The sequence below is a fragment of the Vipera berus genome (genome assembly GCF_964194415.1).
Source record: "Vipera berus genome assembly, chromosome: 2".
NCBI classification, from domain to species: Eukaryota; Metazoa; Chordata; class Lepidosauria; order Squamata; family Viperidae; genus Vipera; species Vipera berus.
The window spans coordinates 178,747,217-178,774,268 of record NC_138203.1 but is presented as its reverse complement, the minus strand read 5'-3'; the positions used below and the strand labels follow the sequence as shown (position 1 = coordinate 178,774,268).

The 27,052-nt window shown below is 39.1% G+C and overlaps 1 protein-coding gene across 1 annotated transcript; it reads left to right on the top strand.

Annotated features, from left to right (window-relative positions):
- Positions 1-9,273: 9,273 nt before the first annotated feature.
- PIRT (phosphoinositide interacting regulator of transient receptor potential channels) lies at positions 9,274-9,736 on the top strand (the record flags this gene model as incomplete). The annotated part of the gene is made up of 1 exon (XM_081321630.1): positions 9,274-9,736. One exon carries the CDS (start codon positions 9,274-9,276, stop codon positions 9,727-9,729), a length of 456 nt encoding a protein of 151 aa, XP_081177756.1. The 3' UTR covers positions 9,730-9,736.
- Between the last annotated feature and the right edge of the window lie 17,316 nt (positions 9,737-27,052).

Genomic DNA, 27,052 nt, shown 5'->3' with positions numbered 1-27,052 from the left:
TTACCTCTTCTTTGCTCACATTTCTACTCTGCCTTTGTGTTATCGTTTTTCCTTCTCTCCTCTTCACTTCCTGGTTGGATGTCCTTATAAGGAATTGTGTAGTTAACCCTTTGCTGGCATTTTAATAAAGCAACACTTTACTATTTTATCACAAAGACGATTTCCAGTAGGCCCTAACGAAAAGGGGGAGAGACAAATAATATTTTGCCCTGTTCTAATTCCTAAGAATGTTGCAAGATTATTTTTCATGCCTTTTCAACTCTACAGATAACTTCCAAGTACTTTCTCATCTGTTTCTTTAATTAATTATCATGAATGAATGGGCTAACAGAACAATCTCCCAAATTAAATAGCACTGAAGAGGGTGAATTAGGGACTTATAATGGGGAGAGGGATGAAGGAGAGGAAGTGTCCGGATCCAAATTTTCCTTACCAACTTTAATAGCTATTTTAGTGAAAGCAAAAGACATTGGAGATATGTTCATGTGTCTGACATTATGCCTAATCTGGCTAGTTCATGAAACACAATGAGTTTTCTATTTCAAATGAATAGAAAGGTATACAATTAATTGGATAAAAGTATACACTACTTAAAGGGGATATCATATTACCTCACCCTTAGTTTTAATCATTTTGATTAACATAACAATGAGGTTATGAAATTGATGGCCACCAACTTAAATGGCAAAATTATAAGGCTTCCATTCATAGCACTGTGGGAAATACAGAAATATCAATGTTGCAGTAAAACAACTTTATGGTAGAAGGCAGTAAAGTATGACAGCGTCTCTTCTCAACTTATAATATTTTTATACCTCTCTATTATTTAAAGTTTCAGGAAATATGAGAAACCCGGATAAATCACATTTACATCCTTTTCTCACTTCAACCTAACCATGGCATAACCGTGATTTGGCAACACCTTTTTCCTGACACTGCTTTCATGTCAATCCCCGCCCATGAGTGAGACATCCTTCCCTATCAAAGTAGGGTTTTCTCCCTAGGCCAGCATCATTCAAAGATAGCTGCCAGATGTATAAAATCTGTTTGGCCTTGTCAGTCTTGAAAGCAACTCAAGTAATTGCAGTGACTTGAAACAAAGGCAAGAGCGGGATCAGCAGTGAGAAGGCAAGTTCATGGTAGTTTAATGATTTATTCTAGCAGTGGGGAGAGTCATGGCTAGGAAGTTCCTTAAGGCTTGGAACTGGGAATTATTCTATGAAGTGAGCTGTTAGAAAGGTTTCTGGAAATATTCAAAACATATATTTTTTAAAATGTTTTGAGCACAATGGTTCACTGGAATGGAAGGAGCACTGTTTTCCCATCATGTACATTTGTGTTTCTCTCCTTGTTCTACATCTAGTAATCAAGAAAAACAAAAATTAGTCTAAGTATAACATCTATATATCACATTTGTCTACTAGTCTTGGAAGCTGCAAAGCAACTTTTTATCGGGGAGGGAGGGAATAGGCATAGTTTTGGGGCTGTATTTCAAAATTCAGCTTGACCAATTGGGGGGACAGGTTCTACTTATTAAGGGTCCAAAATATTGCAAAACCCAAGTGTGGAAATAGGAAAAAGTTCTATGTTTATTTTACTGCAGAGATGCTGTGCATGTAGGGATGCAGCAAAAAGTCAAAAAGTTTTGATCACAGAGCTCTGAAGGAAAGGAAGAATGTGTTAGTAGACATTCAAATGATTCTTTCGGAATCAGCCTTTGTGGTTCTGTTGTGTTTATGTTGATGCTCCTTCCTTTAACTAACCTGACATCACAATCTGCCTCTGCTTTCCCGTTGCATGCAGAATGGTTTGCTTGCTAAAGGACAACAATGTGTATTGCAGTTTATACCTTCGCTGGAGGTTCAGCGAGGGAAGGGTTAAGGCAAGCTGATGGCCACTAAGCGAGTGAGCTCATCTGAGCTGGAAAAGGCTCCAAGAATTCTGAGCCACTCAGTGCAGATAATATCAGAAGTGGGGGATATCTGAAGCTGGAAGCAAAGCCACTTAGCGAATTGCAACATCCACCTAGGATACATTCCATGCATATTCGGGACTGCAAGCCAACTGATGGAAGCCACCAGTTCTGTAAGTAGAAATACTTGATATTCTAACTGGGTGGCTGGTAGCTCTGTGATAGATAGAAAGGGATCACCGTGAAACATAGTCTTATTAGTTAAATCAGTATCTCAGAGGAACTGAACAATCCAAACACCTAAAGAATGGGCCTTAACCGATTTGTTTTTCTTTTGCTCGAAGCTATTTAATCAAATTGAAATTAACGTAACATTTGCTTCCTTGCCTGAGCTGAAATATGCTGGGAATCAGTGCAGAGTAAACAGGCTTTCTGTTTCAGTTCCACCCATATTCAGCAGTTAAACGGCAAATACAATTCAGAAGCTTCCGTGACAGGCCAAACTTTTGTGTGGTGCTTCTGCTCATGTCAACTGGCCGATCAAGATTCCAAAATAATAACTTGGGAGTTTCCCAACGAAAGGCAGGCATTCTGTCTTCTTGAAAGGAACCAGGGAAAACAAGCTGTTAATTATGCAGTCCAGGGATGGGCAGACTTAGCCTTTGTTAGATCTAGGTTTTTTGTTTTTTGTTTTAATCTTACTAGAATCCAGAGATCCACCAAATAAAATCTGGTGCAAAAGTCTGGACTTGAAATGAAAATATTGTGAAGCCAAGATGTGTTTCAAATGTTGAAATTTAACACACAGTCTTTTTTTTTCACGAGATTCACCATGAGTTTCCTTCATTTGAGCAATGCCACTTTTGCAAGGAGAAGTCATTTTGGTTAAACATATGACATCGGGCATTCTCACTAATGTATTACAAATTATACAGAGATCTATTAGTTGCAATCTATTCACCTCATGTGTAATCTGTCCTAGGGGCACAGAAGCTTAAGTATAGGATTATGTGAAGACAACATGGGTCAATGACAACCTTCACAACAATCTGCAGATGCAAATTTCAAAGGCTGTGACTGTTGAAATGTGTTTACACTCCCCAGATTGGGAGCCTTCCAAGTAAACCATGGGAGAGACTGTTTCTATTATCTTCAAAGAAGGGCTGTGTGGTGTGGATAATTCCACCTGATTCTTAGTTCAAACATCACAATTCAGATAGGGACTAATTGAGATTCTACAATCCAAGCAACCCAATCACTATCTTGGCAGGAGAACTGTAGCTTCAACACTCCCTCTGTATGTTATCTTCTGAATCATTCAGGCCTTGCTCAAATATATGGATAATACTTCATCCCTTTCTTACTAGTGTTGGCCAGTGGCCCAGTATTGTATTGTCCTTTCTATGTATTGTTGCTTTCCTCACAGACTAAGATCTTGAGACTACGTGGAACAAGAAAAGTGTGTGCATGTTTGGCCTCAAATTTATTAGAATTTGCCAGCGCTCTCTGTGTTCTGTTTTCTACTAAAGCAACATAAAAGGAAAATCTATGGAGGGTACTAGAAGGGTTTGTACTTGGCTTCTGGACTCCAAAAAGATTATGAACAAATTAGCTCTCGTACATTTACATAAGCAACCAAAAGCTTTTCCCCTCCAACAGGTACAGGCTAGCATTAAAAATTGAAAGTTCAATGACAAAAATCAAGGGATCAAATCTCCTAAGTTATTGATTGAACCAAACAAACCACCAGAAGAATTTTGAGGTGGTATGACATTCACAAGGGACGCGGTGGCTCAGTGGGTTAGGATGCTGAGCTTGTCGATCAGAAGGTCAGCAGTTTGGCGGGTCGAATCCCGAGTTCCGCATAGCAGAGTGAGCGCCTGTTACTCGTCCCAGCTTCTGCCAACCTAGCAGTTCGAAAGCATGTAAAAATGCAAGTAGAAAAATAGGGACCACTACGGTGGGAAGGTAACAGCGTTCCGTGCGCCTTTGGCGTCTAGTCATGCCGGCCACATGACCACGAAGATGTCCTTGGACAAGCACTGGCTCTTCGGCTTTGAAACGGAGATGAGCACCGGCCCCTAGAGTTGGAAATGACTAGCACGTATGTGCAGGGGAACCTTTACCTTTACCTTTTATGACATTCACATCCTGCAAAAGATTTTTGGAAAGGTAAGAACACAAAGGAAACTGCTTTCAATTTCCTTTAGTTTTCAATCAAGGTTATAAACCACTTCCCCCACATAATACGGTAGCTACTAAATTGAGAGAGATTCCAGTTCCTGTGCCCAGCCTTACCTGGCTATTCTGAGGAAGCAGAACATCTTGTACCTCTGGTTTCAGAGCTTTCAAGCAAGATATTCAGAGTCATTGTACTGCAGAAAACCTTGCAAATATTTGAAGAATATCTATAAATGCACAGACAGCCCTGAATGATGAAACATTTGTAGATTTCTAATATTTAAATCTTTCACGAGTAATGTCCTTAAATTCACAAATTCACATATATTCCCCAAATTCCTCAATTTATTTTATTTATTAATCACACTTCTATAACACCCATCTCATCTAAATAACTCTCAGTTGGACAATTGAAACAAACTGCTAGAAAACAGATAGCTCAATAAGATGTCTCTAGGCAGTCTTTCTTCCATAAAATTGTCCTGAGCATAAAATCAACTTAAAGGTAAAGGTTCCCCCACACATGCGTGCTAGTCGTTTCCGACTCTAGGGGCCGGTGCTCATCTCCATTTCAAAGCCGAAGAGCAAGCGCTTGTCCAAGGACGTCTCCGTGGTCATATGGCCGGCATGACTAGACACCAAAGGCGCATGGAACGCTGTTACCTTCCCACCGTAGTGGTCCCTATTTTTCTACTTGCACTTTTATGTGCTTTCGAACTACTAGGTTGGCAGAAGCTGGGACGAGTAACAGGCGCTCACTCTATTATGCGGCACTCGGGATTTGACCCACCAAACTGCCGACCTTCTGATCGACAAGCTCAGCGTCCTAACCCACTGAGCCACCGTGTCCCTAAAATCAACTTAAGGGGCAGTAAATAATATTTTCTAGAATGTAACTTGAAGAAAAGGTAAAACAGAGATTTGAAATACCATTGAAAGTAGTATCTTTCCTTAATTGACATACTCCTGTGTTCTTCAAATCTAACTTCCTTTAATGCAAGGATAAAGAACCTATATTTTATCTTTTCTGTTCCAGTCCACAGAAATATTCCATTCAAACTGAGGAATTTTAAAATATGCTGACAATGCTACATTTCATTAGCTCTTAACTTATGGGATAGTTGTTCCACCAATACATACAAAATTATTTATATAATTTTAGTATTGAACAACTAAAAATATGAGTTGTAGCACAGTATAGTATCTAATGGCACACTATAGTATCCCATGGCCAGTGAAAGACAGCAAGATTATCGATAGGTTTTCTGCCCCACCTGACTTTAATTAATTCAGTTTCTTTAATTTTTAAAAAATAGGAAATCAGCATGCTCAAATGCAAGCAGCCAATTTCTAATATCATCTTGATTTAGAAAAAGCATTGCCAGGTCCCATTAGGCCTATATACATTTTTAGGAAATAGCAACTGGTTGTACTGTAATTCATTGCTTTGTTTGGAAGTATGACTATCTGCTTTGAAAAATAACAAGTAAACTCAGATAATCGAGAGCATATTAGGAGGCTAGAGGGGATAGAAAGGAACAACCTCATGTGCTTGCCATTTCATAATGGAATATTTGGTGATTGTCCATGCAAGGTTCATTGTAAGCAATTATTTCCAGTGAGACCACCTACTATGTGATCTCACAATTCCATTTCTACTGCAGATAACCAGAGGTCATCTGACTTTGCTTTGACAGCTGCAAAATGTTGTATCAGACTACACATTTGATCATGCCAAAGTACCATGGTTGGTCTGTTATTTTGGGTATTTCTCTATGTGGTGTGAGGTAATGTACTGCAAGTACAGTGTATTAGCTTGGCTAAAGAACACAGAACTTTGTTTTGAGATTCAGTGCAAAGTTTTTTTCAAAAAATCCCAATCACAGATTGTCCACCTTAGTCAGAATCTGAAGTGAAAGGGAATCAAAATGGAGCTTGGTTCATGACGTGACCTCAGAAATATATAAATACGGGTAATCCTCGACTTACAATTGCAACTGAGCCCAAAATTTATGTTGCTGAACAAGACATTTTGCTCCATTTTTACAATCTTCCTTGCCACATTTGTTAAGTGAATCACTGCAGTTGCTAAGTTAGTAACACAGTGAATTTGGCTTCCCATTGACTTTGCTTGTCAAAAGGTTGCAAAAGATGATCACATGACTTCAGCACACTGCAATAGGAGCCGGTTGCCAAGGGGCTGAATTTTGATCACGTGACCATGGGGATGCTGCAATGGCCATTAACTCTGAAAAATGGTCATAGGTCACTTTTTTCAATTGCTGTTGTAACTTTGAACAGTCACTAAACAGATGGCTGTAAGTCAAGGACTACCTGTAGCTGCTGTTTTCTATAAACGGAGACTAAATTGGCAAGGGTCCCTTTATGATGGGATCGAGACTTCCAAACTTTAACAAAATCTGTGCAGGAGGTTGTTGTTTTTTTTCCAGCTAAGGTCCATTTGAGAGTGGGGAAAGGTGAATGAGGAAGTCTGTAACTTTATTGTTTATGGATGGAATTTGTTGTCATTTGCAGCCCTAATAGTCTGTGCAGGGATAAATATCCATTTCAATTACAGTACAAATCAATATATTGAAGACTACTGTGCAAAGCAATGGGTTAGCTACAAAGAAATGAATGTAGTCGAGCTGTTTTTTGGATGATTTAGCACATATATAAATGCATATACATGAAAACACTATGTATAAATGATTTATTTGGAGGAAATGGTAAATAAATTCCATTATTTACAAGACAAATATAGTAGGCACAATATAGGCTAAAATTATAAGTGAATTACCATAAATTAGACACAGCAAGCAATACACAATATAAGCAACTCCACAGTCCCACATCTCTCACTTCATGTTGAATCAGAACCGTCAGAAGCTTTGACAAATCTTTGACAACTATTCCTTGATAAATATTATTGACCTACCAAAGCCGTCCCAAGCTTCTGTTAAAACATTTCATTATTTACATGTCAAGAATTGTCACTGCTGTAGCTTGTAAAATCATGTTAATTATATGATGCTTGAGTATGTTTTCCTGCAGGAAGAGGAGGAGCTAATAAACCTCTGGGCATGGGGGTGTGGAGGTTAATGGAGACTGTGAAATAGATATGTCATCTGTCTTTGGTCTATCTATTCTGCAACTGCCATTATGTATTTTATATTATGGTCCATTTGTATACAAAAGTGCCATTTGTTTGTTTGTTTATCAATCAGATTTATATAGCTACCCAGCTCACCAGAAGTGACTCTAGGTGGTGTACAACAATATACATAGATTAAATAAATAGTGATCTGTTGAGGTCTTCTGAGAAGATTAAATGAGTAAATGAATGAATTCCATTAAATTGTTTGCTGCCTGAATTAAATGCCCTGCCATGCCCATGTCATGATGATTAAACTCCCTGCTATAGATGAACCTGAACAGGGATATAATCAAAATAGCACAACATAATAAAAGCATTTGCTAAACATGATATCACCAAAGCACTATGAAGACGTATGTATGGATCAGAGATAAAACGCCAAGCACCTTCATCTCTGGGTCAGATGTCTATGGAGATTCTCAATCATCCAGGTCATGGTTGTCTCAAAGGTGCTTTTTCAAAAGACAACTGGACTTCCTTTGTTTTTCCTTGAAGACATTTCACTTCTCATCCAAGAAGCTTCTTCAGTTCAGACTGAATGGTGGAGAATGGAAGGATTTATATTCTACAAGGAATATAAATTCTTTCATTCTCCACCATTCAATCATAACTGAAGAAGCTTCTTGGATGAGAAGCAAAATGTCTTCAAGGAAAAACAAAGAAAGTCCAGTTGTCTTTTGAAAAAGATTTTTTGGGACTCAGTAAGACCTAATTTGTCCATCAGAAGATTTAGACATAGGCGTCCATTCCTAACCACAAAGTCAAAATATAACATGTGTATTATCACAAGCTCCGCCCTCACAACAACAAACACAAATACGTGAGGCTGGGTTTGTGTACTGATGTTGTGATGCCCATTTTATTATTTACCTCTTCTTGTCCCTTCCTATGGATGCCCATGTTTTGGGGAACAGACTTCAACCTTTTACCAATTTTAGAACCATTTCACAATATAAAGCCCACAAGGATTAATGTTAATTTTTATGTTACATTGGTATGCTGGTTTGAACATATCCGCCTGGAAGAAAGACAGAGACGTTAAAGTAGCCTTTACCAATCTACTATCCTTCAGTTCTGCTGCGTCTTCAGCTCCATATATTTCCCAGCCAGCAGGACCCAGACTGGGAGGCACCAGATTGGGAAAAGCTGGCTTTAATAAAATAAGTAAGCAAGCAGCTAAGCTTTGGGTTAATAGGCCTCAAACTCAATGAAGGGCTTTGATGGCTGGAGACTATCAGAGACAGGAATAAGCTTGCTGAATCTCCCCAGAGAAGTTCAGCTTGGCTTCAGAACCCGAAATTTCAACCAAACGTGGTGACATTAGAGCAACTAAGAGCGCTCCTACTGGGAAATGGGATAATCCACCATCTTCCAGTTTGTGAATGTTTTTGAGTAAGTTAAAAATTTCTGGCTTTTTTTCTGTTGTCCCTTTATATCCTATCACCCTGTTATTTCCATGAGAATTACTAACCAAAAAAATGAGTAAAAAAAAGACCACCCTTCACTTTTTAAGCTAGCACATTAAGGAATCTAGATGGAAGAACCTTAAAGCCAGGATGCAGGGTCCTTTTTTCAGAAGTCTGCAATATAGTTCCTTGTGCTGTCCAAAGGGCAATTCTTCCTGGGCCTAACTGTCAGACAATCACTGAAATCTGATGAGCGTGCTTCCACTGCAAGCAGACTTCTAAAATTATACACCCATTGTTCCAAGTTCTCTCAGGCGACCTTGATCAGAGGCCGGAATTTCAGGCAAAGGCATGCAAAAGCTCACAAAATGCCCTTTCCGAAGCTGTAACACTTTCCTGGATCTATGTCCTAGCCTTGGTGTGTGGTTGAAACAATGAGTCAGCCATGCCCATAAATAACATTAATAAATGATGGTCCATGGCTTTGGCAGAAGTGGAGAATCATATCTAAGGCTGCTCAAATAATCTCAATTCCTCTCTTTCTCTCTCTGTTTTTCTCTCTCTTCCCCACTCATCTCCAGAGGTGCTAATGCTGTGAGTCTATAAAACTGGTAGCCATGGAAACCCAAACCAAAGAAATGGAGGCAGGAGAGATGTCCCCTGAGTCCAAGGACTTGCTGCCCAGCCAAACAGCCAGTACCTTGTGCATCAGTTCTCGGAGTGAGTCCGGCTGGAATACTCCTCCCCGGAGCAAATGGGACATTTACCACAAACCAGTCATCGTGCTCTCAGTGGGCGGGGCAGTGTTCCTCTTTGGGATTGCCATTACTAGTCTGACTTGCCTCACCCTGGACAGAAACAACAACACAACCAGCATAAGCAACAACTTGGGCAACAAAACCAGCAACATAACCAAGGAGGTGTTTAAGCTGTGTGGTCCGGCCTTCCTTTCCCTTGGCCTCATGATGCTTGTATGTGGGCTTGTCTGGATCCCCATCATCCGCAAGAAGCTGCGGCAGAAGCAGAAATATCCCATTCTTCAGAGCATTAAGTCCTTCTTCCTCAACCGCTGAAGGTAGCCTCTCTTGGGTTTGGCTGCAAGGCCACTTGGGCAGGCTAGGTCCTTTTTGTGCCAATGTCCTGCAAGTAAAATCAACTTTGTTCTGAAGGTGAAATCACCATGCCCATCTCTTCCTTTTGTCTGTTTAGGATTAGCCTATTTCTGGGCAGAAGTCACCATGGCTGTGCCTGGGCCGTCCACTAGTGAATGAGTTTTCCTTTTCAACAAGAGGAGCATATCTTTCCATTGTCAAATCAAACCCCAAAACAGTTACTTTGGCTAAACTTGATCGTGCATTTAGCATATTGAATATTGCTTTGAATATTGGTTATACTGACTGACAAAGAGCTTCAAAGTGGACTCTGTCTTATATATTTTCGTAGAAGAAATGGCTTCTTTGGGGGCAAAAGTGCTGCAGAAAATAATTCTCAAATGTTGTCTTGTATGAATGGGTATAATTAATGATTCATGGAAAAACCCATTCTATTGTGGGAGAAAATTTAGAGTTTAGAGACCAAAGACAAATGTTCTTAGAGTGGAAAGAGATATAGAAAAGGCACTTGGAAAGTGGTAAGCATACAAATATATTGAACAAGGAGAATACTGAATCTTCTACAAGGAAACTGGATCCTACTTACAAAACCTGCCAAGTTATCTTTGCTAGGTAGGTAGTAATATCCTTTATTGGTAGGGGTGTGTTTTTTCTTATTGGTGTTCTTTTTGCTTTGAAAGGGCAGACTAAGGAACTATACGGATCAGATACAGTATGTTTCCATACACCATAAAATTAGCTGCAGACAAACTCCAATGAACAGGAATAGATCCAAGGACAACTTGAAAAAAGTCATTAAATGAAAAGAACAAACTCTTTTAAAATGGCGAACATGAAATCTATTTTTAAAATATACCTTGAATGGTTAAGATGTTTTCGATGTTTAGAACAGCTCTTTGTCCATATATTTTGCCCTTCGTCATCTGTTTGTGTTTGTGGGAGGGGAGGGGAGGGGAGGGGAGGGGGGAAAAATGTCACTGACAATGACATTTTCTCCAAGAGAAAATTGAAATGAAATATTTCATTCAAACTAAAACCACGTAGTTCTTGAATGCTGAACTATATGCCGATTCCTAAGATCAGGAGTGGATTGGACTTGGCAAGCAGGAAGTGGGGAATGGGCTCAGGCTCCAGTTCAAAAACAGGAGAGATAAATGATCTGCACAAAGCGTCACACCAAAGTGATCTCAGAGCCTACTTCAAAGAACATTGGATTGTGGGTTTGTAACTGTTATGCTGAAGAATGGTGAGGCTATTAAGATGAAATAAATCAGAGATGAAACCCAGAGGCCTTGCATGTACTTCCTTAGAGAGATTAATTTTTACAGCAATTTCCAGAGGTGGCCTTCTAATCTAGATCATGGTATTTCTCCCAGGTGATACGGAAGTGCCTCCTTCCTTTCAGGGATTTGTGGGCTTCTTCCCCTCTCAACCATTTATGTTTGCTTTAGGAGAATCAGACTAAGGACTGACCAGCATTTCCTACTTTCCCCAGTGCAAGAATGGAACCAAAGGGCAAGAAGAGATGAAACCAACCTCAGTCCACCCATACAAGTAGTCCTTGACTTACAACCGATCGTAGGTTGTGATGGTCATTGAGTGGGTCTTCACATGACCACGCCCACTTTTACAACCTGTTTTGCAGTAGTCATTGAGCAGTGGTTGTAAAGTGAATGCTGTGGTCATTAAGTGAACACCACAGTCATTAAGCAAACCCATTGTTCACTATAGGTGCAGTTTTGCTGGCAATCTTAAGTGAACACCGGTTTCCAGAAAAAAAATGTAAATTGTGGTCATATGACCACAGAATGCCACACATGGCCATAATGAGCACCCAAAATGTGATCATGTGACTGAAGGGGGGAGGGCTAAATTAAGCAACCAGTCCTAAGTTGAGAACTACCTGTAGCTGCCTGGGAAGAAGTTTCCTTACTCAGCATTAGAAGTAGTGTTTCCCCACCTCTGCTGGCTGAAGCGGGACATCCACTACTTATGATGCATGTTGTTCTGTCTTACACAAGGGCCTGTGCACCAGTTGTGTGCTCAGGTGGCTATAGTCCTTCAGTTCTGTCTCCTTGCTTTCTCAGCAAGTTTATATGCTGGGCTACCTCCAAGGAAAGATCAGGCCTTTCCTTGTCATTTCTAGTTCAGTTGTAGAAATGCTGGCCATTCAACAGTTTTAATGGCAGAACCACCCTTTCTTTGTTTCTTTTCATTTCAAGGTTTTGTGTGTGTGTGTGTGTGTGTGTGTGTGTGTGTGTGTGTCAAGAGAGCTGCAGTTTCTCTCAAGTGATAGGAAGAACCATGAAACTGTTCACATTCCCACCACCAGCACACACAGACAAACATACCTACAAAGACCAGCCTTCAAAATACATGCTCCAAAGAAAAGCAATTGGTGCTTGCTTTTCTGGTATGGGTGGGTGGAGGAAAAAGCAGGGGAAGCCAACAATCAGGATATGCAGTATGGTAACCAGGATCTAAACAGAACACCAGGCCATCACTGTGGCCAAAGAGGAAGGAGCTGAAATCTGGTTTACAGCTAGGAGACAAACCACTAAAGGCTGCAGCACCAAAAAGTCTAACAAATTTTAGTGTGTGTGTGTGTGTGTGTGTGTGTGAATTCTCTGCTAACTTGTTTGAATAATCATCCTGCATTTCTGGTCCATTTTATAAGAAGGAAATCCTGTTCTCTGAAATGCCACTTCTATTTTCCCCTCCCACCAACGTCTGGTTTTCACTACGGTATCAACCATTCAGTTCTGACTTTCTCAAAATGGAGAGATGATATCAGTGGTGGGACTCAAATATGTGAGCAACCAGTTCTCTGTGTGGATGCTGCTACCGGAAGTCTATTCTGGGCCTGGGCAACAAAAAATTAGCTACCAGTTCTGCTGAAGTGGTGCAAACTGGCTGAATCCCTCCACTGGATGATATACTTTGCTATAGCTGATGCCTTACTTCAATCCTTGGGACAGAACTGGGAAGCTTCTTATGTAAGTTGTGCTGTTCACACTTCCCATCACTGTTGCCTGTGCCCCTTCTACCTGTTTTTCAGCTGTGGTGTGTAAGCAAATGGCTTTGAAATCCCAAGTTAAGGTTTTGCGCTGTTTCTGGATGCAAATGGAAAATCAAGCCAAAGATGGGATATATGATGTATTCAATAATCTAGTATTTTGGACACTGGGATTTGTAAAAGATGCATTCCTTGTTGCAGGAACCAGACAGTTATTCTTCACAACTGTAAAAAAAATGGTTGCAATACAGCTCTGGGACCAAAAGGACAATTTTAAAAAGAAGTCAGAGGAGTTGTGTGTTTTGTGCTGGAATTTAAGGGTGTGGCAATCACTAGGAAAAGAAAAGGTAAATTTTAAAAAAATCACAAAGTGATACAGGAAGGAGAATTATGTTTTGGGTCAGAATGATCAAACTTAAAATTAATTGACATTTGGGACGTACAAAAAAAATCATGTTTTATGATGCACATGCCACCTGGAGGGGGATAATCAAATGTTCCCAGAGTTGGAAAGTTATAATATCTCTGTAACATGGGCATAGCCTAAAAAAAAATGTTGTAAGAACAGAGGTACCGTACATATTGTCATTATTACCTGAGGACAAGCAAAAAAAAATTGCAATTTCCAGTGCCAAATAGAAAAACTGAATTACGTGAGCAATTGATTCACTGGAATAAAGGGATATTGTTGTAGCATCAGTGATTGTATAGTTTGTATGTCAGCTTATTTCAGAGACAAAACTGCTATCAAAAACAATATTTAATTCTTCAGTCAATGCCATCCAACGATGACGTCTTAGTAAGACCTTTCAGTTGATTAGCTATACTTATGGCTCTGAGAATAAATTTAATTTCAGGTGCTTTTTAAATGGGGGGAGGGGAGTTGCTCTCTTTGCTATGATAGGAAAGCTGGAACTGAATCCTTCTTAACCTCAGAGATATTCATAATTTGCTAATAATTTCAAAGTAAGTTGTTTCTTCTCATTGGTATCTTCCTTTCTTCTCCTCTTCCCTTTTTTCAGCCTCCCTTTTTTGTTTTAATTGGCAATCTCTTCCTGGCAGAACTTGTATTTATTTTGTAAAGTAACACATATCCCTATAAAATAGCAAACAAGTATTGTGTTGCATGATTGACACCTGGTACAGATTTGGAGTTTACCCAGTTACAATGAAATTCAAGGAAGTCCAATGAGCGATAAATGTTGATTCAATTTATTCTGTCCAAAAGTAGAAACTTTACTTGAACATTGCCTTCAAGGTCCAAGAGGAGAAAATGGCAGGAGAGGATCCTTCAAATCACAAGATCTCCTAACACAATAACGAGAAATTATTGTCCAGTATTTCTCTTATACTGTACAGCTGGTTCTTGCTAGCACAGTTGCCTCTGATGTCAGTATATTTCCTATAAAGTAAGAAAAGTGGAGACGTTACGATAAACACTTCTGCACTGTGTTGGAAAACATGGAGGGATCTGGCAATCAGACAGCAAGTTTCCATTCAGGCAGGAGTCAGTAGCTGAAATCTGAGCATTTAAATGTTTTCTGACATTTCAGGTATAGGAACAGCTATCCTTCTCCTGGGAATCATTGCTTTTAAGTTGCTGTGCCATTCCAGCCTGCACAGTGTATTGCTCAATTAGGCTACAAAACCTCTCCAGCTGTTGGAGTTTTCAGAAGACACCAAGATACTTTTTTCCCTTCACAAACCTGACAGTTTCGTAAGAAATGCAGAGAGATTATATTAAAGAAAGTTGGGGCTTCCCAGGAATCTAATCCTGCAATATATGTGTTTGCTGATAACAAGAAGCAAACCTGAATAAAGCCGTACGCAGATATTGGTGGAAATATCTGACCGTGACCCCTTCAGGAATGGAATGTTGCCCCACCTCCCTGACATACTGTATATTCTCCATAGCACAAACTTGGTTTAATAGAATTGGCTTTAGCAGAATATAGTTATAATTGCTCTATAGCGGATCCTTGATTTCTCTCCTAAGCAGCAAGCGCTTCCCGCTTCTATGTTGCATAGAAGGCATAATGGGTAGAGATGAGGTGTTTGGTAGTCCAACGTATCTAGAGGGCGCCATTTGGGGACAGATGCTTGAAATAGTATGGCACTTGTTACAATTTCAAGCCAGGTTAAACTGGTTCCATTTGGACAGCTGCAGGAAACATTTAGCACAAGACCTTGATCTCTGGACTGCTTTCTTCATGTTTTCCTTTCTTTCCAAATGGAAACATAAAAGCCTAAAAGCGGGCTGTCTTGTCACCCCTTGAACCTATTTTATTTGGATGTCTATGGAGGTTCTCAGTCATCCAGATCATGGTTGTCACCAAAGGTGTTTTTTTTTTCAAAACGGCAACTGAAGTTTCTTGATTTTTCTTAAAGACATTTCATTTCTCATCCAAGAAGCTTCTTCCGTTCTAACAGATGGGGCTTGGAAAGGGTTTATACTCAGCAAAATGTTAACGACTGGCTGACTGCGAAGAGTATAAATCCTTTCCATGCCCCACCACTTAGTTACAACTGAAGAAGCTTCTTGGATGAGAAGTGAAATGTCTTCAAGAAAAAACAAGAATGTCCAGTTCCCATTTGGAAAAGAAAAGAAAGCACCTTTGGTGGCATATTTTATTTGGGTTTCTAGCTGTCAATGCTTATCTTGCAGCGGTGACAGTTGATCATTGAATTTAATGAATCTTGTCCTCTCAGTGACAATATGAGAATGGCTTTTAGGTTTTCCTCCATTCCACTCCACAGAGACAACTCAGGCATCCTGGAGTCTGATTCCTTTAATAGATCCAAGCCTTAAAAGGCAAGTACATCAGGCACTCAGTCTTCCATCATGCCTTAGCAGCTACCTCTGGGCCTCTGACCTGGTGACCTCCATGCTGCCACTATCAAGCAGGATACTCTTCTCAGGGAATATTACCACTTCTGGAGGGTAGTATTAAGCCTTGATGAATGGCCTTTCACCCATATACATCTGTCTCTCTTAAGAATTGATCAGAAGGCAGTGTATATTCCAGCCCTGAGGAAAGACACAGCTTGGATCAAAGTCAAGCATATAGAGGTCAATGGATTATTATTATTTATCTATTTAGATTTAGTGTGCATCTGAAGTTTTATACACATTTAATTAGGAGTATACCAGTTCTATGCTGAATGCAGTCCTACTTGTTAAACCAAGAAAATACATACAACCACAAATGTCCTAGACATCAGGCAAACTAATTAAATCTTGCATTAGATAGGTGATTAAACTGGGAAATCTGGCTATTGACTAGACTGAGAATTTTAAAAAAAATCTCAGCAGAAGATAGTGGCAAACCACATCCTTAAGACTATAAAAAAACCCTGCATGAATGTAGGAATCAAACTAGATTTAAGGAATTCTTAATCTTCATGCAACGATAAAACATAAAAATTGAACTCAGTATATTGCAAAAATAGCAACACAATGACTAGTACCTCAGTTGTATGACCTAAAACCATCATGTATATCAAAGCTATTAATATAACAAGAGCTTGAAAAAAACCTGGGACAACAAATAAGTCTCAGAATGAGGTCTTAGTTTTGTGCCAAAAGGGCAGCAATATGGAAGCCATTTCATTTTTTCCATTTACTCTACCAACAGGGAAGAGAGAAACATATTTTTAAATAATAATAAAACAGTGAATTATTTTTCTGTGATAGGGTTATACTAAAAGCTGTTGACTTATTTTGAAAAAGAAACCCTAGTATAATACTAAATACAATTTATTATTAATAATAATAATGTTACATTTCTATAACATGTAAAAATGATCTTTACTTGATACAGATAACTGATAACAGAAATTATTTAAAAAGGAAAGTTGATACAATTGCCAAATAAAAATCATGTAAAAAATTCAAATATTTACTCTTTAAAAGTTATGCTTAATTAATTGCCCTGATAGACTTGATCTTCATTTTGTGTTAGATATTTTAGAAGGAGAAGTATTTCTTTCATTTTGCATTAATGTTGATGAGATTTTAAGAGTACCGTATTTTCCGGCGTATAAGACTACTTTTTAACCCATGAAAATCTTCTCAAAAGTCAGGGGTCGTCTTATACGCCGGGTGCTGAAAATTTAGGGACAGGGCTGGCTGGAAAACCTGGAGCAGATCTCCCATTTAGTCTGAACAGGGAAAGCAGGACCAATTGGAGAAGAAGCTGCAGTCTGTGATTTTTTACAGGCTGGGGTCTGGGCGTCTTTCCTTCTAAAGTTGAAGAGCAGCTGTAGTATATCCCAACCTGAAAGGCAGGTGGGGAAGGCAGCAGCCAGAGCAGCGGCTTAGCTCTAAGGACACATTTGACTCAGGAACTGGGTGGGCTGGCTGGAAAACCTGGAGCAGATCTCCCATTTGCTCTTTTTTTAAAAAAATCCCATTTATATCCTGCCCTTCTCCGAAGACTCAGGGTGGCTTACAATTTAAAGCACAAATCAATGTGCTTAGCAATAGCCTTTATTCTGTGTATATGCCTGTTTATTAGGGCTTTACCCCCCCCCCCAAGCAGCATTATTACAAAGTCAGCTAATTGCCCCCAACAATCTGGGTCCTCATTTTACCTACCTTGGAAGGATGGAAAGCTGAGTCAACCTTGAGCCTGGTGGGATGCGAACCTGCACTAATTGCAGGCAGCTGGTGTTACTTAAGGCTCTGCGCAGGGAAAGCTTTAGAGTGAATTAGGAAAAGTGAAAAAGTGAATTAGGAAAATAGGGAACGGTTGCTGGAATTGGGTGTGTGTAGTTTAACGAAGAGAAGGGTGAGGGGTGACATGATAGCAGTGATCCAATATCTCAGGGGCTGCCACAAAGAAGAGGGAGCCAAGCTATTCTCCAAAGCATCTGAAAGCAGGACAAGAAGCAATGGATGGAAACTAGTCAAGGAAAGAAGCAACCTAGAACTAAGGAGAAACTTCCTGACAGTTAGAACAATTAACCAGTGGAACAACCTGCCTCCAGAAGTGGTGAATGCTCCAACACTGGAAGTTTTTAAGAAGAGACTGGACAGCCATTTGCCTGAAATGGTATAGGGTTTCCTGCCTTAGCAGGGGATTGGACTAGATGACCTCCAAGGTCCCCTCCAACTTCTTCTTCTTCTTCTTCTTCTTCTTCTTCTTCTTCTTCTTCTTCTTCTTATTATTATTATTATTATTATTATTTATTATTATTATTATTATTATTATTATTATTATTATTATTATTATTATTATTATAGTTTAATCCACTTGCACTGTTTTATGTTTACATGTTTGATGACAAACAGCCTTATGTTTATAAGTGACAGTTTTCCTACTAAGCACCTGCATGTCATAAGCATTTGAATTAAAATTACCATATTAAAATCAAATCTGATGTTTTTTAATTTTTATTTGGTGTGCGTTGGAAGAGGGGTAGTCTTATACGGCGAGTATAGCCCAAACCCTATAATTTAACAGGAAATGTAGGGGGTCGTCTTATACGCCCAGTTGTCTTATACGACGGAAAATACGGTACATCCAACAGCATCTTTAAGCTTGGCACATTTCTTTTTTTAATAATGAAAATATTTCATCTGTGTGTTCTGATTTTGGTTTTGCCAGTAAAATCTATATTGCATTTGCTATTTCAGATTTTAGATCAGTTTGCGATCTTATGTCAGCATATTCCATAAGATTCGTATCTTCCCTTCACATTTCTTTCTTAAAGCAGTTTCCTTTAAAAAAGCTTTCCATTAATGATTTTGCTAATCGAGCTATTTCATTCTTGTTTGCTAAAGCAAAAAATGTCCTTTTCCATCTCATATAAACAACTAACTTTGCTTAAATATTTAATGAGGGATACTTGCATGTAAGCAATTCATTTTTAATTTATTTTGAAAGCATATTACTCAAAGCGGGATTCTGTTTTTTTCCAAATTATTGAAAAGAAACTTTAAAATGTATTTATTTGTTAGAATATTTGCATCATGCTTACTTAATACTTCAAATACTAACTGAACAGGCCTTAAGCTATGTAACACAATTATGAAATTATATGAGTAGTCATATTATGTATAATATTCTTTTGTCTATAAGTAACCAAGCATCAACTTTTATAAATCCATTTTTCTCAAATTTAGGATCTTTAAAAATCTTTAAATCATTTTTTAATGTGTTCCAGCATGTTTTACAATTCAGAATGACTTTTGGTTCCAATTTTTCAATACTCATTATTTCCTGCTACAAAAGGTATCTTTTGCTAGATACTATCTAAACTATTCTATCATTTTTCTGATACTACATATTGCTAGAGAGACATTATCTTACAAATCATACTGTTTGGCTCCAGTTATGTTATCTGTATCGGAATAACTACTTTTATCTTTCTCATATTCAGAATATTCACTGTATTCACCTCCACTGCTATTTGGCTTTGATGCTTCATTTTTCTTTTTCTTTTTTTGACATAATACACTTCTGTTACAGCAAGGTAAGTGCACAATTGCATCGAAACCGTTGAATAGTAAGTGATACGTTTCCATTTTTCCCCCATAACTGCTATACTAGCACTACTTGATCATAACCCTTGACTCCACAGTCATTGTTTTCTGTTCACGGTATCAGTGAATTCCTTCAAACCAGTAGCATCTCTTTTATTATTGTTAAGTTTTAATTCTTGCAAGAGAATTATATTACTTTTTTCTGTTTATCTGATTTTCTGATTGAGTTTTCTCAGGATTTGCAGGGGGGAAAAAACATTTACCTGTTGGAAAGGAATGCCTACATGGAAACCCTACTGCATGTAACTCTTCTTGTGACCCACGATCATTGCTTTTTCATGCTGAGATCTAATTTAGCACATTAAAACCAAGGTTTTCCTACAATGCAACATGGCTGTAAATTCTGTGTTTTTTCCAAAAAAGAGAAAGTGAATAGTTATAAATACGCATACAACTGGTCTTTAGCAGGAATCCTCAAACTTGTCAACTCGTCAACCCCTTCATGAAGTTTCAGACTGTTCATTGATCTCCCAACATTTATTATATGAAAATAATTTTAAAAATACTACCTTAATAGCACTATGAATAACAACAACAATAGCAACAACGACCTGGCAGAATAATCAAGAGATGACAGGAAAACAGAAAAATGCAGAATCCACATTCTGACTCCCCTTTCATTCCATGGAAGACTGACGTACCTTAATAGAAATGTTTCAGTTAAGCCTACTGAAGTGCTTGGCAGGAAATAGCCAACCTTTGACTGAACTTTATGCCAAGCTAATGGACTTCAGAGAGTGAATCAGTTGCCAGGTCCTGATGCCAGCGCAAGGACATTGAGGTCTGGACACTTGGATAAAATCACCCAATGTATCCTACAGCTTTTGTCTTTCCTCAACTCATTCTCATATCCGGGTGTGCCCTATTTGTATATAAACTTCAAAAAGAGTAATATACACAACTGCATGCTTCAACAAATCATCTGAGGGTGAACTCTGGTGCAGATCTGTAGGTTGAATCTTGCCCATATTTAGCTGTCACTTGACTTGTTGAAACAGCATCTATGGTACGGATGGCTTGACTGCGGCCTATTATAAAAATTTACAATTAGAAATGATAAAACCGTTAAAGGAACTGTTCCAGACAATCCAGAGGGGGGGAAAGGTGCCACCGTCTTGGAGAACAGCTTTTATCTCTTTGATTCCGAAGGAAGACCAAGATGTTACTCAAGTTAAAAATTATAGACCGATATCGCTTTTAAACACAGATTACAAGATATTTGCTAAGGTTTTGGCTAATAGACTGATGAGGGTTCTGCAACAGGTGATTCATGGGGATCAAACAGGGTTTATTAGTGGTAGGCAAATGAAAAATAATGTGAGGCATATAGTTGATGTGTTAGAGTTTTTGGAAAGGAACAACCAGATTGCTGCGGTGCTAATTTTTTTAGATGCTGAAAAAGCTTTTGATCAATTGAATTGGAAATTTTTGTTGAAAGTTTTAGATAAAATGGATTTTGGGGAAAATTTTTTACAACCGATTAGGGCATTATATCAAAAACAAACTGCCCGAATTATAGTTAATAATAGCTTGACAGAAGCATGTAATATTGAGAAGGGCACAAGGCAAGGGTGTCCGTTATCGCCCTTGTTATTTGTGTTAACATTAGAGATATTATTGGTTAAAATTCGGAATTCGGAAAAAATTAAGGGGATTCAAATTGGAGATCAGGACTACAGATTGAGAGCATTCGCAGACGATCTGGTTGTTACAGTGACCCAGCCAGAGAACTCTGTTGTGGACCTGATGGAGATAATAACACAATATGGGAAGGTTTCTGGATTTAAGGTTAATGTACAAAAAACAAAAATTTTGGCCAAAAATATGACAACATCGCAAAAGGCCCTTTTAGAAGGATTAACTGGATTTGAGATTGTTAAAAGGGTTAAATATTTGGGGGTGATTTTGTCGCCCTCTAATACAAAGCTATATAAAAATAATTATGAAAAATTATGGGGGAAAATTCAAAAAGAATTGGAGAGTTGGAAAAAATTGCAATTGTCTTTGTTGGGACGGATTGCAGCAGTAAAAATGAATGTCCTGCCTAAATTTTTATTTTTATTTCAAATGATACCGATTCTTAAGAAAGATTCTAATTTGGAGGAATGGCAGCGAGGTATCAATAAATTTGTGTGGGCAGGGAAAAAACCACGAGTTAAACTTAAGATTATGCAGGATACTCGTGAGAGAGGTGGCCTTAAATTGCCTAATTTTAAATTATATTATGAAGCTGCTGCATTAGTAGGAATAAGTGACTGGATTAATTTGACGCAAGGGAGGTTATTAAATCTTGAGGGCCACGATTTGTTGTTTGGCTGGCATGCATATTTGTTGTATGATAAGAAGGTAGACAACGTGTTTAGGGTGCATATTTTAAGACAGGCATTGCTGAGAGTTTGGAAGAAGTACAGACATAAGTTAAGTTGCAAGATACGATTGTGGGCAATTCCAAAACACGCAATAGAAAATATACATGCTGGCTTCAAACATGATTTGACTACGTACAAGGAGATTCTCAGTTTGGAAAGAAATGTTTGGTGTTTGAAATCATATAGCCTCTTGCGAGAAGAGAAGGTTGTTCAAAATTGGTTTCAATATACTCAGTTACGGGCCAGGTGGAAAGAAGACCAGAAAAATGGATTTACAATGACTGATGAAAATTTGATAAAGCAAATTAGGAATCAGGGACCAGCACATATCAAACGGATATATCTTGCATTGATAGAGATTGACTCAGAAACAGAGCTTGTTAAGGATTGTATGATAAAATGGGCCCAAAATATCCAGGAAGTCATCACAATGGACACGTGGGAAAAGATTTGGGTGAGGAACGTAAAATTTACACAAGCTCAAAATTTAAGAGAGAATTTTTACAAAATGTTTTATAGATGGCATTTAGATCCCAAAAAGCTTGCAAGTATGTATCCGAATTATCAGCCTAAATGTTGGAGGTGCGGTGATGAAGATGCAACATATTTTCACATATGGTGGACTTGTAAAAAGGTTAAGGCTTTTTGGATAAAAGTCTGGTGGAATATGCAGAAGATTTTTAAACAGAGGTTAAAGTTTTGTCCGCAATTTTTTTTGTTGGGAATAATTACAGATGCCACAGTTGTGGACACCAAGTTGATGTTGAATTTAATTACGGCGGCAAGACTTTTGATAGGCCAATACTGGAAGAACGAGGAACTGCCGACCATAGAGGAGTGGACTTTAAAGGTTTCCGATCTGGCAGAGATGGCGAAGATTTCGGCCTATTTGAAAGATCATTCGCAAGAACGCTATATTATGGAATGGAGAAAATGGATTGATTTTATCCAGAACAAGTATAGGGTTAAGAAGTTTTATGTAGCATTTGAATAAGTCTTCTTTCATTTTTTTTTTCTTTATTATCTTAGTTTTTTTTAATACATATTCAATATTATTATTAGTTGTTTTATCTTATATAAGCTAGAGAGTGATGGATTTTAGAGTTTATAATTGTTAGTATATGATTGTTTATGATTGCTTTTTATATATATACCTTGTATTTAGCTCTGGGAAGTCGGGGGGGGAGGGGGGGAGGGGGGGAGGTAGGAAGGGGGGAGGAGGGAGGGGGAAGGGGGGATTCTTAAAGGAAAACTGAATTTTAAAACTCTTCAATAAAAAAAAAAGAAACAGCATCTATGGATAGTTCTGCAATATTTTGGTTTTATGTGTTTCTTTTGGGTTATTTTTTTTTTTGTTAGGGGCTTCCTCACTTCTTTGAATTAAACCTCCTTCTATACAATCTTTACTTTCTCTTGATTCAGAGGAAATTTAAAACTACTTTACTTTTTATTTTTTGTTAAAATTTTACCATAATATAAAGTACAAATGAAAACAAAAATAATGGAAACGGGGGGGAAAAAACAAGGGGGAAAATGGATCTAAGCGATGTAGTTAAAAAAAAGGGAATGGCAACCAAAGACAAATAAAGAGATCATTAGGGTGCAGCTGACCACCACGAATGAATTTTGGGCTCTTGCACACAGATATGTTTCTCCCACCCAGGAGTCATGAGCAAATGTAAACATAAATTGGGTTGCCCCCTCCTCCAACATGTCCCTAATACAAATCAGATGATGCCAAGGTGCTATCCCTACAGCCTTTAAGCATGACACTATGAGAGCAGCAATTTACCCTGGCTGAAATTTGAAGGCCATCAGCCACAAATAACTATACAGTAGATATGCTGGGCTGGTGCTTGTAAGTCCAGACACTCCATCTATCTAACCATCTCTCCGTTTTTTTCTCCATTTTCCCTCCAAATGGAAAATGACCACAAGATGGCAGCAAATAATTCATCTCTCTTCACTGCAGTGGTGGTTGCCTGGATTTGTTCACCTTCAAACAATTCTTAGAGTTGAAGTTCAAGAAAGTAGGTGCATAGGAGAGAAGGTGCAGCTGTGGAGAACTGTTGGGCACACAGACATATTTTTTTCCCCAAATGCAGTAGAGCAGCTGATTATTCACTGCTTGGTCATAGTTAAAAATGTTTTTGAAAAGATGTAGTTTGAGAAAATGCTTTAGAAATTCTTGTGTCAAATCATAGCACAGATAGGGCTGTAAAATCCAAAAGAGCAGGAAAAGAAAAAAATGTGACTTTAGGCTGAAGCCATATCTGTACTAGCTTACTTTCTTCTTCGTGTTGTTGTTAGTTGCGAAGTCGTGTCCGACCCATCGCGACCCTAGGGACAATGTTCCTCCAGGCCTTCCTGTCCTCTACCATCTTCTGGAGTCTATTTAAGCTCACGCCTACTGCTTCAGTGACTCCATCCAGCCACCTCATTCTCTGTCATCCCCCTCTTCTCTTGCCCTCAATCTTTCCCAGCATTAGGCTCTTCTCCAGTGAGTCCTTCCTTCTCATTAGGTGGCCAAAGTATTTGAGTTTCAACTTCAGGATCTGGCCTTCTAAAGAGCACTCAGGGTTGATCTCCTCTAGGACTGATCGGTTTGATCGTCTTGCAGTCCAAGGGACTCGCAGGAGTCTTCTCCAGCACCAGAGTTCAAAGGCCTCAATTCTTTGGCGCTCAGCCTTTCTTATGGTCCAACTTTCACTGCCATACATTGCAACTGGGAAGACCATAGCCTTGACTATGCGCACTTTTGTTCACCGGGTGATGTCTCTGCTTTTTAGTGTGCTGTCTAGATTTGCCATGGCTTTCCTCCCCAGGAGCAAGCGTCTTTTAATTTCTTGGCTGCAGTCCCCGTCTGCAGTGATCTTGGAGCCCAGGAAAATAAAATCTGTCACTACCTCCATTTCTTCCCCATCTATTTGCCAGGAACTGAGAGGGCCAGATGCCATGATCTTGGTTTTCTTAATGTTAAGTTTTAAGCCAACTTTTGCACTCTCCTTCACCTGCAACAAGAGGCTCTTTAGTTCCTCTTTATTTTCTGCTATTAGAGTGGTATCATCTGCATATCTTAGGTTGTTGATATTTCTTCCAGCAATCTTAATTCCTACTTTTGATTCATCTAGCCCTGCCTTTCTCATGATGTGCTCTGCATATAAGTTAAATAGGCAGGGCAACAGTATACAGCCTTGCCGGACTCCTTTCCCAATTTTTTATTTTTTTAAAAATTCCATTTATATCCCGCCCTTCTCCGAAGACTCAGGGTGGCTACTCCATTTCTTCTGAGGGATTCATGCCCGCAGTAGTATACCTGATGGTCATCTGAATTAAATTCACCCATTCCTATCCATTTTAGTTTGCTGATTCCTAAGATGTCAATATTCAGTCTTGTCATCTCTTGTTTGACCACATCCAGCTTTCCTTGATTCATGGATCTTACATTCCAGGTTCCTATGGAGAAAAAATCTTTACAGCATCGGACTTTCCTTTCACCACCAGATACATCCACAGCTGAGCGTCTTTTCGGCTTTGGCCCAGTCGCTTCATTCTTTCTGGCGCTACTAGTACTAGCCCTCTGCTCTTCCCCAGTAGCATATTGGACACCTTCCGACCTGAGGGGCTCATCTTCCAGCGTCATATTGTTTTGCCTTTTGGTACTGTCCATAGGGTTTTCATGGCAAAGATACTGGAGTGGGTTGCCATTTCCTTCTCCAGTGGATCACGTTTTTTTGAGAACTCTCTGCTATGACCTGTCCATCTTGGGTGGCCCTGCACGGCATAGCTCATAGCTTCATTGAATTACGCAAGCCCCTTCGCCACGACAAGGCAGTAATCCATGAAGGGGAGCTTACTTTCTACAATGGAGCAAATACATACAGTTTAAGAACATTTTGTATGGACACAAAGTGAGGCACCAGAGGTATTCTGGGATCAATGGTCACTGAGAAGGGAATTTCATGTCAGGAACATTATCTATGTACTGGAGCAAAGTCCTTTCAGCTATTATTTCAATTATTTCTGTTTGTAGCTAGGGATGGGCTAGATAATCATATGATTTTGTACTCTCTAGGAACACTAGTTCAACAATTCATTTTAAAAAGAGTGGCTGCAGGCATGAGGGTCTGAGACTCCCTCACAGCTAAAATAGCAATGCAGAACAGATACTAAACCCAGGGACAAGATGATACAAAGCCACCAGCCCAATTGTAGGCAAGCTGCTCACCGTCCCAAAACATGTTATCTAGGGCAGTCTTCTCCTTTGGGGACCATGGTTTTAAGATAAGATAACCTTTATTGTCATTTTTATTTACTGTGGGCACAACGGTACACATCAAAAATGAAATTTAGTTGCCCGCTTTCAAAGTGAAACACATACATGGCACACACCTTACCATACTATATACAACATATGTATAGATCCACACCCCTACATTACATAACAAATATTAAATACTGTCCATCTTGAATATATGACGGAAGGAGGAAGCTTGAGAGTTCACAAGGTTAATGTTGCATGGAATGAAACTATGGCTGAATATGGATGTTCTGCTACAGATACCACAAAGCCTCCTCCCAGAAGGTAACAAGGAAAACAGGTCGTGAAGAGGATGTGTAGTGTCCCAGATAATCTTACGGACCCTGCTCAAGCAACGCTTCTGTGCTATGTCCTAGATGGAGGGGAGGGAACTGCCAATGATCTTTTCAGCCATCCTCACCACTCTCTGCACCACCTTCCTGTCTGAAGCAGTGATGCTTCCAAACCAGACTGTGATGCTGTATGACAGGATGCTTTCCATCGTTCCCCTGTAGAAAGTGGTCAGGACAGGGGAAGGAAGATGTGCTTTTCTCATGAGACGCAGAAAATGCAGGCTCTGCTGTGCCCACTTCACCAGTTTCTCACTGTTGAGTGACCAAGCCAGCCTACTCGTTAGCTACACACCTAGGAATCTGATGCTGGTAACCATCTCCACAGGTGAATCATTAATGCACAGAGAAGTGTGGCTGTGCCTGCCTTTTCAGAAATCGACAATGATCTCTTTGGTTTTTCCAGTATTTAAAGCTAGGCTGTTTTCCTTACACCAGTTCATCAACCCCTCAACCTCTTTGCGGTAAGCTTCCACCTTGTCATCATGAATAAGGCCCACTACTGTTATATCATCTGCGAACTTGACAATATGGTTGGTGGTGTGTCTGGATGGAAGGTCTTCTATTTTTCTCAAGGAAAACATTAATTTCATGCCAGAACACTTTGGAAAAGCTTTAGCCTAAGGCCTTGTTATGAGCAAAATGACCTCAGCTAATAGTAAGTTGGACATCTTCATGCTATGGTAAGCAAGCTATCTGCAC